Source organism: Dysidea avara, chromosome 8 (assembly GCF_963678975.1).
Source record: "Dysidea avara chromosome 8, odDysAvar1.4, whole genome shotgun sequence".
Classification (NCBI taxonomy): Eukaryota; Metazoa; Porifera; class Demospongiae; order Dictyoceratida; family Dysideidae; genus Dysidea; species Dysidea avara.
In genome coordinates, this window is record NC_089279.1 from 18,347,211 (window position 1) to 18,360,229 (window position 13,019).

The 13,019-nt window shown below is 37.3% G+C and overlaps 1 protein-coding gene across 1 annotated transcript; it reads right to left on the reverse strand.

Annotated features, from left to right (window-relative positions):
• Window positions 1-426: 426 nt before the first annotated feature.
• LOC136263974 (kelch-like protein 20) lies at window positions 427-13,002 on the reverse strand. The gene is made up of 2 exons (XM_066058645.1): window positions 12,364-13,002; window positions 427-1,605 (listed from the first exon to the last, which is right to left on the reverse strand). Exons 1-2 carry the CDS (start codon window positions 12,808-12,810, stop codon window positions 631-633), a joined length of 1,422 nt encoding a protein of 473 aa, XP_065914717.1. The 5' UTR covers window positions 12,811-13,002; the 3' UTR covers window positions 427-630.
• Window positions 13,003-13,019: the final 17 nt, after the last annotated feature.

Below are 13,019 nucleotides of genomic sequence, written 5' to 3' on the forward strand. Positions count from 1 at the left end.
GAATGTCTTTCTTCTTTCTCTGTAGTAAAGAAAAAACACAATACAAACTTCACATGATCTTCACATGATCACTTCTTATGTAGTGATCAAATTCCCACAAATGGAATATAGACATGGTTGAATGATATCCTGCAGCTGGATGGATTAAAAAGCAAACTTGTACTAGTAATAACATGGGTAGCAGTGAATAATTAGTGCTCTTTACAGCCACCAACCAGTCATTTTATCACGAAACCCAGCCAAAACACTGTCCAACAGTTAAATAAAGACAATGTGGATTGGCCCAAGATCATGATTTTACCAATACCATAAAATTTGTTACATATATCTTTGACTGATCTTGCTGATTACCAAAACAGGTGCAACAGAATTTTTCATTGAGTCCTATGATTAAAAACCAATAATTTTGTACCCTTGAGGATTGACATACCATGTACTTTGAAGGGTCGATATTGTGCATAGAAAAATTAATCATATAACTAAATCAGATTTTTAACATACAATAAATGATCACTACAATGCAGCATACTTGTACTAAAAATAATATAAAAAACATATTAAAACAATTGCTATAACTATAGTATTGGTGTGCATTAGAGTACAGTTCAGTGCAAATATATACTAATGATTTTAGTTACGTACAATATGTCCTATCTCCACTGTAGGGAGAGAAGATGCTGTCAAGTTAGTTGCAACATTATCTCCACCACTGGTACTGCCAATAACTATTATAGTATTATTGTTGATGGTTGCTACTCCGACATGAACTCCTGCACTAGTAAGTGAGTCAACTTTTATCCATGAATCCTTGGAGGTGTCATATAAACTGATATCTGATGTAGGAACACCTTTAACATCACTACCACCAATTATCAGGGGAGGGTTGGAGTATGGTACGGTAGCAGTTTTATAATACGGAGCTGGAGAAAGCTGCTTCCACTGAATGGCTGCTTGATCTGATAATTCTAACTCCTCCACTGAAGTTACGGTAGATACTGGTATTTGGTACGATCCCTTGTTACGACCTGTAGCAGTACTGTATCCCACTATGAGGAGGTGCTCTCCTGAAAGTGTAGGTTTAATGTTCCACATTCGAACAGGTAGTTTAGTAGACACTTCTTTCCATGGTGATTTTTGCTGCCAATTCATCATTTCAATGTTATCAAGGCACCTGTCTGATTCATCCTCTCCACCCATAACCATCACATGGTCACCGTAGACTGCAACACCTGGTAACAATCTTTCATTGATCATAGCTGGATATGTTTGTGACCAGCTGTTAATGTCTCTATCATAAGTGGATACTTTGCTGAGTGTCCCATATGCAATGCAGCCACCAAATATTGACAATTTATTGTCCACCATACATAAAACTCCACGACAATGACCAGGTGGAGAAAGAGTATTCCATTGGTCAGTGGAGATATCATAACAGTAAACATTGTTTTTAGTCTCATTCTCAGGAGCACTACCAGCAGAGAAGTAGACACTGTTACCATCCACTGCAACTGAGACATCATACATTGCCTTAGGCAGATCAGAACACTTATCCCATTTCAGGTGATACTGTTTGGTCTGTAAGGCCTCCACCAAAGGAGGTGACTCCTAATGGAGGAAATTGTTCAAACACATGATCTCCATTAATAATCTAAACTCCCTTAATAGTTAAAAGTCAGTTTAAAGTGGGTGTGATTCTGACTGCGTTGGTTATCTTAGGCAACCAATCATTTTTTACACATCACACTACTCTACTGTATAAGCACAAATGTGTCCCACTGAGCATAAGCTCGACTTGTTTGCATTATCTTCGAACTTTATTTCAGTATCACTTTTTGTTGTCTAGAGGAAAAATCCAATAGGCTGTTAAAGTTTCAGCTTTATCTGGTAAGTGCTTTCGGAGTTACATATAGCAATAGACAAATTAAGAAGAGCAAAACAATTGATTTGTGCCTACACTGTATATAGGTACAGGGGCTTGTTTAATCAATCATAGGTCTACGGGCTACAGAGTTAGGACTTATGTCATTCTATTCACCATGAACTGGGGCATTCATCAAGGTATAGCTTTTGGCCTAAGTACACCTATACTATTAAGCAAAAGGGTTGTTCTAGCTTAGAAATGGAAACGATAAATTAAAGTTACGTTTTCATGACATTTGCTTCACAATACAAAAATGAAACAAATATATTCTTACTCTCCTAAATCCATTGGATATTTCAATTCGAGTAGTCCTTCACTGTTTACTGGAGCAATTAAAATGTGTGTAAAATTATTTATGTAGCACGCATTTTTAACCAATGTATATATTTCGATGGCATTTAATCTCAAAAACAGAATTATGCAAACAAGTTGGGTTATCACTCAGCGGGTCACAAATTGTGATCGCTGAAGATAACAAATAGTACAAACATAAGGTGATATGTGAGCACCAAGGTACTACTAAAAGCTCTTGATTGTGAACAGACTTTACAAAACCGATACAAATTACACAAAATCAAACTAACACCACCAGTGGATAGCTACACTACCATTTAAACTTGGCATTGCTGGTTTTAAGAGACATCTTTGAAGGACCTGGCTTGACAAAAATCAGTGGTGTATATACTCAGGGCCGCCAACGGGGGGAGGGCAATGTAAGGGGCCCCAAGGGGGCCTCATGCAATAGTAGCTGCCCCATACTGCTACTTAGCTACAATAAAATGCAAGATAAAACAAACGTACAACAGTGTAAATCTTCCCTGTAGACTTGAAGATACATAAGAAGCCTCAGTATAAGAGATACCATCCAAGCTCAATGAGATCCATAGCAATCCAGTGGAGCAGTGGCAGCAAATCATTACTTGTAATATATCTTATAAAGCGCCTTTTATACAGTGTGACTTCTAATAGAACAGTCACCCTATTACAGCAGTCAGGCAAATATTCAGTAATGGTAACTCAAAAATCAGTCTGGCATAGGGTACAAAAATTTCCTATGTATTTGGCAGAAAGATTAAGCTTGCTGTAAAATTCAAACTTGAGATGCCCTAATACAGCAATCACCCTAATACAAAAATCTAAAATAAATTATAATTAGCTATATGGTGATAAATTATCAAAATCACTCTCATATTTAATCGCAGAGTCTAATTTTCAAAATTGTCTGGGTGCATCCCCCAGAACCTCTGGTTTGGCATGTTTCACATCTGTCAATAAGCTTATCAGTCAGTAGCTAGCAGTTTACCTTTATTTGTAGTCAGCTTGTTCTTGTAAACTCACTCTCATATTAAATCTCAGAGAGTCTAATTTTCAAAACTTTCCTGGGGGGCATGCCCCCTAGCTTGGTTTGCATGCTAAAACTATATTAAGGTGGCGCTAAAACTATATTAAGGTGGCGCTAAAACTATATTAAGGTGGCGCTAAAACTATATTAAGGTGGCGCTAAAGCAATAACGCGCATTCTTGACAACAATCTGCTGTGTCTCAACATGGTCTCAATTTAAGACATATTGAAAGCTAGTACTTAATTTTGCATACAAATAAACTATGCATACAGGAATCTATCATTCGTAGAGAGTATAAAGCGTAGAACTGCTCTCAAACCAAGAAATCGGTGGTACTTAGTGGACCACAGAAGACGCGTTATCTCTCAATAACCTCAAGTTTTAGCTCCAATACTTCACATGATGAAAGCATACTATTACAAGAATCATCCTACATATCAATAAGAGGAAGCGATTTACAAGTCGTAATATATGGCATTTACAAGCAGATGATAGCTTTGTTTCACCGTTCGCACCAAGCGAAGAAGCCATAGAATGGATATATGATATACCGATACGTAGAATTATCCAAACACTATTGCTTACCATTCATACAAGGTTTCGTGGCTGTTGAACCCGTGTCTACAGAGAAAAGATAATGTTTGTAACAGGCTGTAAGTTGAGTCGAAACAAATAATAATTATTAGTGGCGCGGCTTGTTTTCACGTTGTCAAGGTTGTCAATTTGTTGTAAAGGTGAGTTACATTCCACCTGAACTGTGTAACAGCAGCTGCTTGTTGTTTTTGCTAACAACTCACCTGTTATTCATGGCTGTTTTTACGCTTGGTAAGTTTATTATGGTTTTGCGCCGAATTAGCCCCCACCTGATTTACCACAAATTGCGTAGTATATGATATGGTACGTCATATGTATTTGCTATGGCTTCTTGTGCGTGTCATTGCTTTATCGCCACCTTAATGAAAAGTTTATCAGTTAGTAACTAGTTTGTAGTCTAGTAATTAGCTATAAGCTTGTTCTTGTAACATCCTTTTGTCTGTTTTTCTTTTTTGAAAATTATGGGTTAGCTATGGGGCCATTTCTAAATTTGCCCTGAGCCCCCTAAATCCTCTCAGCGGCCCTGGGTGTACTGATGGATGGCGTGATATAGTTGAACAAATACTTTCTGTGTTGATTGTGCATGCTGAATGTCAGCTACTATAGTATGTTCACGTTGAGCTGAATCCTGAAAAACAGCTAAAAATTAAAAGTGGATTTTTTCTCAACAGAGATAACATTTTAGCCAACCAGATGATTATTGGTAACAGCAAAGGTGTCAACAACAGACACGTACATTTGGCTCCATTACAAGTTCGGGAGAGGACTGTAATGGACACTGTACTTATATGGCTTCCAATAGGAAATGTATTGTGAAAATTTTGATTGGCCGTAAATATTATGTCAAACATTTGAACAAAAAGATTTTGAAATATTTTTAGTGGGTCAAGCAGTACTACAAATGAGCCAAATTTCAAGATCGTGTGTAATTGCATCCATGAGTTATTAAATGTTTTTGAGGATTCAGCTCAACGTGAACATACTATAAGAAGCCACCTTAGCTCTGTAATCTCATGTCTGGACTTCAATCATGGTCTGCCTCCATTTTGAAGTCTGTTTCTTTGTGAGCTCTCATGATACTATTTGGCTCATTAACGGGAAACTCTACAAAGCAACTACAACTACTGGAAATGATCTGAAAGGTATTATCTAATCAAAACAGCCAAGCTGTAAAAAAGGGTGCGGCCTCCAAAACCAAATTCACCTGAATTGTTATTATTAAAATTTTTGCCATTAACCTACCATCACAGCCATTTCTTGGCTGCCACCTTGGATTTCACATCTTTTTTCACCCTGACTTTTTTGGAGGCCGCACCCTTTTTTTACAGCTTGGCTGTTTTTGATTAGATATCACTTCTTTTTTTAATTTCATACCTAAAGCCAGCCTATGGCCAGCTTTAGGTATTTCTTTTAACTTGTCTTTTTCTTTTCTATAGGAAAGAGGATTATTAAGGAAAGAAACTTTAAATTGTTAAACTGTTTAGCTATAAATGCACATTTAACATTATCATTTAGTAACTAATACAATTGTGTTGATTACACATTAACTCAATGCAGGATGAATTGCTTGTAGTTGAATATTTTACAGGAAATGTGTATGTAGCTGAATTTTTTACAGGGAGAATCATAATGCAGCTGTACTCTTAGACTACATGATGAACAGTTTGTACGTAGTTGGACTCACCACAGAGTGGCTTGTAACCTAACTAAACTGTACAGAAAGAATTGCAAGATAACTGAACTTTCTACAGTGTAGTTTTCTTGTAGGCGAACCCTCTACAGGGTGACATGTTTCTAGTTGAACTCTCCATAGAGTGACTTCGTTCTATCTGATCTCAATACAGGGTGATTTGTTTCTAACTGATCCTTCTACAGGGTGACATGTTTCAAGCTGACCTTTCTACAGGGCGATTTGAAATGTAGTTAATTTTTCTACACGGTAACTTGTTTTTAGCTGATCTCTCTACAAGGTAACTGTTTCAAGCTGATCTCTTTACAGGGTGATTTGTTTCTAACTGATCTCTCTATGAGGTGATTTGTTTCAAGCTTATCTTTCTACAGGGTGATTTGAAAAGTAGTTGATTTCTCTGCAGGGTGATATGTTTCTCTCTACAGGGTGATTTGTTTCTAAATGATCCTTCTACAGGGTGACATGTTTCAAGCTAACCTTTCTACAGGGTGATTTGAAATGTATCTGATTTTTCTACACAGTGACTTGTTTCTAGCTAATCTATCTACAAGATAACTGTTTCAAGCTGATCTCTCTACAGGGTGACTTGTTTCTAGCTGACCTCTACAGGGTGACTAGTTTCTCTAATCAAGTGTTTTCCTGTTCCAACTGTCTAGCACTATAACTCCAAGATTATTTAACACAAAAGGCTGAAACTTTGACTGTCCACTCCTTTTTTACCATAGAATGCAGAGAAGCGATAAAAAGGAATTTGAGGAATGTGTGAAAATGGCTGGTGTTTACTCAGTGGGTCACATTTGCTAACAGATTGTTTGCAGACAGAGATTACAGCACAAGGATTTGTAAAGTAGTACATGCACACAGTATAAAAGGTCAGACTCTTTATGTGCAAATAAATCAGTGCTGGATAACATGTCCTAATGGTTTGGAGTACTATCCTTAACACTGTGCATGGATATCTCTTGCTCAATACCCAAACTATCAAGACACATGGCAGTGTGTCATTCGGCGTGTCAAACCAAACCACTGAGCCACTGCTATCACAGCTATTCACCTCACTTCATTTCTACTGAAATTCTAGCTAAAATGTACTCAGTAGTAAAAGTTTATAATTTCACAGATCTACCAATGATTGTTCTAGAACATTCTATGTGTGTTCTATTAGAATTCCTCAAAAAAGTGCACTCTATAAGAGTATTACAATAATAATTACCAAAACGTCAAACAAAACAATACAATTATAACTTCTGTATTCAATAATCATTATTGTGCCTGTAGATAAGAAGAAATGTGGGTAAAAACAAACCACATAGCAGCTGGCTTTGGGACCACACACAGTACATGAAATCCACACAAAACAGCCAAGCTGGGAAAAAAGGGTGTAGCTTTCAATAGCCTGAGTGAAAAAAGCTGCGAAAATCAAAGGGTGGCAGCCAAGAAATAGCTGCAATGATGTTATTGACAGTAGTGGCATTTAGCAATATTAACATTTATTATACAGCACGGTAGTACCATATATTAATGAATATGAAGGTTTGGGTTTTTCTGGCCAATATATATATGCTAAAACCAGCCTCATAGTACCTTGACAGTATTGGTTAGGTACAGTTATAACCAAACCAAAACGTTCCTTCAGTATAACCTGAAATGCTTCCAATAGGTTTATACAAAATTACAATAAATATATTTAGTGGAATTTTCTACTGACTAACTGCCTGCCTGAATGCCAGACTGATGCTTTCAGACAAACATAACTTGATAATGGATAACAATAAGGCTATGGACTTGTTTTTTACTGTTCAACATCATTTCAGCCTGACAGGTGCCTTTTAGCATACTGCCATACATTCAAGCATGCTTTCCTGTGTCCTTTCATTAATTTTATCTTTGCTGACAGCACGATGTGTCAATTGGTGGTAGCACCATGCAAATGTTTGTAACGTGAATTGCCCAAGTTTTCCATTGTGAATGCATGGATTGATTGCAGACATCCCTTTTTTAGTGTTCATTGTTTGTAACACTGTGTAATGGGTCGAAAGAAAGTGTAATTCGCCACTTTGCTAGTTCGGTAATTGTGACCAGATCTTCAAAAACCCAACACAATTGTGCATTTTTCAAATTCCTGTTTAAATATGTATAATCTACTTAGCCAAATGCACACTCTGGCAAAGCTTCAGCCCCATATGCCAATAACTTTGCGAGTTACAGCCCTACAGAGTAGCAACAACAGAAAGATCGATTTGTACAGCTAGTATAGGGGAAAATAAACTGCAGGTGCTTACTAAAATGGTTGTAATAAGCAGAATGACACAAGGAGGTGAAATTTGTACCATCTTGTTCACTATGAGTAGGGGAATTGATTACTGGGCAAGTATTACCTTTCTTCACTACATACAAAGGTGAAATTAGTGAAGAAAGTTTGATCGCGTACCTTCATTTCAGTGTGATGCAAACAAATGCTCATACCTTCCGTATCTTTCCGTCTACTATGATAAAACAAAGATGTTTGAACTCCTCTTGAGTAGGCAAATAAGATGATATCCTGGTGTTTATCATTAGGCCCCTTTTTCACCAAGTATACAAAGCATTCAAAAAATTGAATTTTTAAAAATAATATGCAGGTATTTCACCCATTGCTTTAGGTTTGCATGATTGTGTTGGGTTTTCGCAGATCCGGTCACAATTGATAATTGGGGTGCATGTTCAGATGAAAACAACAAGCCTGCTACCATTCTTTGTATCACCAATCATAATAATGTTACAAAAAAGTAAACAAACAAGTAGAAGGAAAAATTAGTTTGACTAGGGATAAAAACAAAAAGTAGTGAAACAAGGGAGGTCGCCTACACCAGAAGACATGCTAGTGGACATTTAATCCCTACTTCAGTCATACCAATCAAACTAATTCTTAAATGTTCCTTCTACAGTGTATATATATACTTGTTAGCATTAACATTATTACAGCCATTTCTTGGCTGCCACCTTTGATTTCACAACCTTTTTTACCCACGCTATTGAAGACCGCTCCTTTATATAGCTTGGACGATTTTGTGTGCATGGATAGTGTATACACACCAAGGGCATAGCCAAGGAGAGGAACACAAAATTACCAGCAGCGGGGGTCTGGGGGCACTTCCAGCTGCTGAGATGCCTTAAATATTTCTACAGAGTGCTATATTTCATACTGTAGATGAGTAATGTGATCAAGACACATGGTAATTATAATGTGTCATGAGTGCAAGAAAGTCAGTGTTTCACACCATGTGTATATTGTCAGAACACCATGTGTATATTGTCAGGACACCATGTGTATATTGTCAGGACACCATGTGTATATTGTCAGGACACCATGTGTATATTGTCAGGACACCATGTGTATATTGTCAGGACACCATGTGTATATTGTCAGGACACCATGTGTATATTGTCAGGACACCATGTGTATATTGTCAGGACACCATGTGTATATTGTCAGGACACCATGTGTATATTGTCAGGACACCATGTGTATATTGTCAGGACACCATGTGTATATTGTCAGGACACCTTGTGTATATTGTCATGTGTATATTGTCAGGACACCATGTGTATATTGTCAGGACACCATGTGTATATTGTCAGGAAGAAAGAAATTGAGGTTTTCATGCCTCCATGGTCCCTTTCCAAAGCACACCATTTTTGCATTATAATTGTCTACCAGGTAGGATATGTATAGGCCACACAACGAATTTGATTAAAGTCACTATATCACTAGGGCTGCGAGATAATATCAATTATGGGAGTTTGATGCATGTAAAGATATAACATCATGATTGCTATCATAATTGTGATATGTTGTTATGCTACAATCGTGAAGGTAACAAAATTTCATAATCGCTCAGCCCTATATTATATCACTCATTCATGAGAAAAAATGGTGGCCAAAATTTCAAGGGGTCTACGGGGTCTAAATTGTTTTTGCATACTTTTCAAAAATTGTAATGGAAATGCACAATTTGACTTAGTGCAGATAAAGAGCGTATAAAGGTGAATTCATGTACTAACTTTACAAGAAATGTAATGGAACTGTTTCACTTACTTTTCAACTATGTTCCAACCCTATACACATGCAAATGATATCAAGATACATGGTAGTGTGTCGTGCAACCAAGAAAGCCGGCGCACCACACCGTGAGTATATTTACAGGAAGAAATAAAATGTAATTTTCACACATACGTAGCTCCATGCTCCCCTCTTGAATTGGAATCGTTTTTATACTGCAAACGCCCTCCACCTTCAGGACCCCACATAGTAAGATTACCTAACGTGATTGTGAAATACAAAATTCAGCTTAATTTCTTTTTTTTCTTTCTTTTTAGGGGCTTAGATTCTTCTTTTCGCACACTTTACAAAAACCATTATAAAATGCAAATATGTACCTCGATTGTCTTAAGCTTTGGTACAGTTTAAGAATGTATTGCGGCACAATCACATACCAAGCTTGGTGTAAATATGATTACCATTCATAGAGCTATGGATGTATTTGAGAACCATTTATTGTCATGCCTACAGAGTACACCACTTATGAGAATTACTTTAAAAAATCGATATATAAAACAGGTTAGCCATCATAGCTCAAACCTTTGGCAGTTTAAAGAAATCGCATTGACAGCTACAGAGTTACAAGGCAAAAACCTAACAACTGTAAATCGTGTGGTCAAAATACTCTAATAGAACAGTCATTGCGGGGTAAAAAAGGTGCATGGAAAACGTCAAAAAAACACTTACCAGCATTCGAACCAGGTACCTCCATACTGAACATCCAAATCCTTAACCACTGAGCTGCTGTTATCACGTCTGATCACTTCACTTTATTTCTACTATATGAATGAGAATTCAAATCTACTCTTTGTCAATAGTAAAATTTACAATTTCATAGATCTATCAATGGAAAAATCTAGAACATTCTACAAAAATTATGAAAATAGCCGTGTCATGCGTTAAGTACAGTCAGCGTCGGTGGGCAACATACTCATTTATGGAATCAGAAACCATCGTTTTCATGTATCCTAGCCTTTGATATGCAACAGCTAATAATGAGGATGGAGCTTGCATAGACGTTTATGCTTCAGGATTCTCAGGAGGTAATTAAGCAACATCAGAAGGCATTTTTGATGTCAAAGTTAATGATATTGCACCTTCATATCATGGTACCCAAGTATCATCACTGTAGTTTATCGATGTTTTGAATGTGAGAAACAACAACAGTATGAACAACGTATTAGGGAAATTGAGATGGGCTCTTTTACCCTACTTGTATTTTCGACATTAAGGGATGGTATGGGTCATGCTGCTGCTGTATTTTACAGAAGACTTGCACTTGTTGTCTCTCTTCAGAAAGAGTTGTCAAATAGTTCTGTAATATCAGGGTGGTGGTAAGGGATGCTGGTAATCCTTAGAAAATTCTAAGTATTCATGTATCCATAGCTCTGAAGTACTTGAACGGTATAATTAACCAATTTTGCATCCTCAGGGTAGGGCATCTCCCATTCTAAGTTTGCTCAGCTATCATTGGGATATACACGCCTTCAAAATTGATCTTATTTTAGTTCTTCATATAGCCACATAGTCTTCAATGATTCCTGTAGTAAAGGGAAAAAGTTAAAAAGGAATTACTGTAGGCAGGAAAAGTTACGCGTGGGAAAAGTTTCGCGGATTTCGCGATTGCAATAACCATCGCGAACCTTTTACACCGGTTAACTTGCTACACTGTCTACATGCTTGTATTTGTACAGTAAGAAATTAGTAAGCACAATCAGCATCGCGAAACTTTTCAGCCGGTATACAGAGTAGAGTGCCATTCGCAAAACTTTTCCCACGCGTAACTTTTCCCGCCTACGGAATCAAGGCCAACCATAGGCTGGCTTTGGAACTTGCAATTATAAAACGTGATATCCACACAAAAACACTAAACAGCCAAGCTGTGAAAAAAGGTGTAGCCTTAAAAAGCCTGGGTGAAAAAAAGTCGTGAAATCAAAGGTGGCGACCAACAAATGGCTGCAATGATGTTAATACTAATAAATTTTAACAATGCACGCAGCCAGGTCATTTAAGGCTGCACCTTTTTTCACAGCTTGGCTGTTTTTGTGCAGATAATTTTACTTGGAAGTGTGATGCAAAAATTACAGACAATTGCTGTTTTATTTTTAACACTAGCCATGTGCTTCTGTGAATCGACAACTTGTGCTGTCAGCAAAAAGAAATGGGACACAAAGGAGAACAAAAGTAATTGTACGTATGTAAAAAATATACCTGCCAGACTGAAGTGATGCCTAATAGTGAAAAATCAAGCCCATAGCCTTAGCCATCTTTTAGTTACACTTGCCTATAGGATCAGGTAGTCAGTTTAGACAGGGTTTAAGGGTAAACTTTTAAATGGTAGCTACTTATTGGAATTTTTTCAGGTAGGCTTGATTATACCTAACCAATATGTCATGGTGCTATGAAGGTATTGTTAGGCCATATAAACTTTTGTGGTAACCTTTATGACCTATATACTCTACAATACTGTATAAGTTGACATCACAAACAATATAGTCTAACTCATGTAAACAGTATTACCACTATGCATATAACATCAAGATTTTTGTTCCATTATATTACCATTCATGTTATATGCATAAACTGATACTTTTTGGTAGCTTATGCTACAAAAATTTCACATCACACTGGGAATGTGGCTAATGCATACACCTACAATAGCTTTTTCATCATACTAAAGCAACACTTATATAATAACTAAAGCTGATCATGAAAAGAAAATAAACACACTTACCAGCAGCTTTTCCTTCACTTCTCCCATTGAAGGTCGCTTAATTGGATCATCATCTAGGCAGTTTTTTATCAGTTGTTTCAGTTCAGCTGCTGCTTCTCCTGTCATTTTGTCTAAATACTTCTGGCGTCGCCCTGCTTCAGAAAGGGCAACAAGCTCACTGGTAGCTGGGTCTCGGATCTTAGCAGCAGATGGAGTTGGCCATTCTTCACTAAACAAATGAAGAGCTATTCCAGCAAAAGAGAACACATCTATTGGAGTGCCATACACTGGATCAACCTCATCCAGTGCTTCTGGGGGCATAAAGTGGAGAGTTCCAGGAGCAGTAGTTAGTTTACTTCTCGTTTTTGTACTGTCTGCTCTCACGACCTTGGCCACACCCAGGTCCCCTATCTTAGCTACCAACTTGTTTGTTAACATGATGTTATTTGAAGAGAGGTCACGGTGCATTACGGTTGGTTTACGGGTATGGAGAAAATTCAACCCGTTAGACACATCACACAAAATGGATATTATTTTTTGCTGCCATTTCAATATTGGATCGGTTTTTCTCGATGAACGAATTCAAACTGGTATGCATCAATTCCATCACCATGACCGGAAGAGTCGTCACCGGGGACTGGCTTGAATAGTACACGCCTTTGAATTTCACTATGTTT

Excerpts from the sequence above, each read along its gene's own strand:
- LOC136263974 (XM_066058645.1), bottom strand. The coding sequence starts at position 12,810 with ATGCACCGTGACCTCTCTTCAAATAACATCATGTTAACAAACAAGTTG. Across the intron at positions 1,606-12,363 it reads AAGTGAAGGAAAAGCTGCTG|GAGTCACCTCCTTTGGTGGA; the intron begins GTAAGTGTGTTT and ends TTCCTCCATTAG.